Source organism: Oncorhynchus gorbuscha, unplaced genomic scaffold, assembly GCF_021184085.1.
Source record: "Oncorhynchus gorbuscha isolate QuinsamMale2020 ecotype Even-year unplaced genomic scaffold, OgorEven_v1.0 Un_scaffold_1474, whole genome shotgun sequence".
NCBI classification, from domain to species: Eukaryota; Metazoa; Chordata; class Actinopteri; order Salmoniformes; family Salmonidae; genus Oncorhynchus; species Oncorhynchus gorbuscha.
The window spans coordinates 130,001-132,611 of NW_025746244.1; the positions used below are offsets into that span (position 1 = coordinate 130,001).

At 45.7% G+C, this 2,611-nt stretch overlaps 1 protein-coding gene across 1 annotated transcript in view; it reads left to right on the forward strand.

The window, feature by feature from the left end:
• The window catches only part of tkfc (triokinase/FMN cyclase), a gene marked incomplete at its 3' end in the record, with an annotated part of 22,563 nt that extends 22,159 nt beyond the window's left edge, over positions 1–404 (forward strand). The window contains exon 15 of the mRNA XM_046337587.1: positions 312–404. Coding sequence (XP_046193543.1) covers positions 312–404 — 93 coding nt within the window. The remainder of the gene's footprint in view (positions 1–311) is intronic.
• Between the last annotated feature and the right edge of the window lie 2,207 nt (positions 405–2,611).

A 2,611-nucleotide genomic window follows, 5' to 3' on the forward strand; every position in this document is an offset into this window, starting at 1 on the left:
GTTGCTGTAATTAGAATGTGTTCTCTGTCAACTTACCTGGTAAAATAGTGGATAAGTAATGTGAGGGGTTATGTCTAGTGGGAGGGGCTATGTCTAGTGGGAGGGGCTATGTCTAGTGGGAGGGGCTATGTCTAGTGGGAGGGGTTATGTCTAGTGGGAGGGGTTATGTCTAGTGGGAGGGGTTATGTCTAGTGGGAGGAGGGGGAGGATATGGTAAATAGAAGAGGGGGGATATGCTGCTATGTAACTGTATGATCGGGCTTATTGTTTTGTATATTTTTGTAAAAGTATCTCAACTCTCTCTTGTCCAGTTGGATGCTCTGTGTCCAGCAGTGGAGGAACTGAGGAGACTGACAACATCGCCACCTGGTGGTCACATGGCCGTTCTGCAGGCTGCTGTGGAGGTACAGTACACTTCACCTTAAACCCAACTCTTCAATTCCACCATGTTGCGTAGACAACCTGAAGTACTGCAGGATTTTATTCCAACTAGGCGTCACACCTGACGAACCGAGCTAATTGATCAGTTCAGTGATTGCCTAAATTCAACACACCTGGGGCCTAAATATAACGATCACGTGTAGGCACAGATCTATGAGTTAACTTGGGCTCATTACCATGCAAAGTGTGAAATGGATCAACATTAACGTTGGCTTGATTGTGTGTACATGTACACAGTGCCAAGTGAATTTTTGAGAGTAATAATGAAATTAGTAAGTAAAAATTAGTTAGATTTTATTGTAGTTCCATTGGGACTTCATGCAGAAAAGCAAATTGGTTTCCCGAGTGGCGCAGCGGTCTGAGGCACTGCATCGCAATGCTTGAGGCGTCACTACAGACCCAGGTTCGATCCCAGGCTGTGCCACAGCCGGGCCATGACCGGGAAAACCATGAGGCGGCGCACAATTGGCTCAGCGTCGTCCGTGTTAGGGGAGGGTTTGGCCGGCCGGGATGTCCTTGTCCCATCGCGCTCTAGCGACTCCTTTGTGGTAGGCCGGGTGCCTGCAAGCTGACCTCGTCACCAGCTAGGATGTGTTTCTTCCGACACTTTGTTGGGGCTGGCTTCCGGGTCAAGCATGCAGCAGTACGGCTTCCCTGGGTAAAGTGGGTAAAAGTACAAAACGACGAGAAAATAAAATGTTAAATTTGTGTGTGAAAGGTAAACCATTGTGTAAGACTATATAAAATACTGAGATGATAGTAAATCCAAGATGGCTGACCTGTTGGAAGATTTGAAACACTGCATTTAGCAGTGTTTTTAGAGACAGGTGCGTCTTTTTTTTTTTTAACAGAAAGTACAGATTGGCTCATCAAATATCGTTTTCCAAGGTAAAGATTTAAGACTCACGTTAAAAGGGCAAACGCATGCTGTTCCCGGAACACGTCCTGCGTTTTTTGGCAACGGGCATTTTTTAGCATGAGCTTGCCGATCGGCATCTCACGGCCCCTCGGTGAGCCAATGTTTCGGGCTGCAATCATCAGCTAAACGAACAGTAACAAGTAGTTTCACACAACCGGTTGAAGTCAAGAGGGCTTTCTATGCCGTGATGTCATCAATGGGTTCCCAAATACCAACAGAGCAGTAGACAGCCCCCACATCGCCATTAAAAGCACCTTCCCAAAACTGTTTATTCAACACTGAACAAAAAAGAAGCTGATTAAACAGTGTGGTCATTACACAGGTGCACCTTGTGCTGGGGGACAATAAAAGGCCACTTTAAAAATTTGCAGTTCTGTCACACAACACAATGTCACAGATGTCTCAAGTTGTGAGGGAGCGTGCGATTGGCACGCTGACTGCTGGAGTGTCCACCAGAGCTGTTTGCAGAGAATTGAATGTTCATTTCTTGACCATATGCCACCTCTGTCATTTTAGAGGATTTGGCGTCCAACCACAGGCCACGTGTACGGCGATGTGTGGGCAAGTGGTTTGTTGATGTCAATGGTGTGGACAGTGTCCCATGGTGACAGTGGGGTTATATGGTATGGGGCAGGCATAAGCTACGAACACAATTGCATTTTATCAATGGCAATTTGAATGAAATGTCTCATCACAGAAATGTGATGAGATCCTGAGAACCATTTGGTTATTAAGGTATCTGTGACCAACAGATGCATATTTGTATTCCCAGTCATGTGAAAATCCGTAGATTAGGGCCTAATTCATTTAAATGGACTGATTTTCCTCATATGACTCATATTTGCCACTGAGGGGATTTGGGATGGGTGTGTTTTGGGTTAAAAAAAAATCAATTGCATTGGTTTTGGAACCAGTCTGCCTTCCTGGTGTGAGCCAAGTGCACCGAGCAAAGCCCACAGCGAAGTCTGTTCAAAACAAATTGTGACATAGTTAAACACGTGGACTAATTAGTAGGATTCTATCACATGCGAAAGTGATCGCTTTTGATAACTCTTTATATGCCTTCCCAATGACAACTGGTTTAAAAATGTGGACATTTTATTTGATGGAAAAGAGGCGTATGTTTCCGGGCGATTCACTCTGCTGCCTTGTTGACAACATGACTCGAATGGCGCAGATTACTGTTCCATTTGGACGGGGCTCCTCCCTCACCGCGTTTCCCTGGTCACGTCACAGGCCATAGACCGGTGC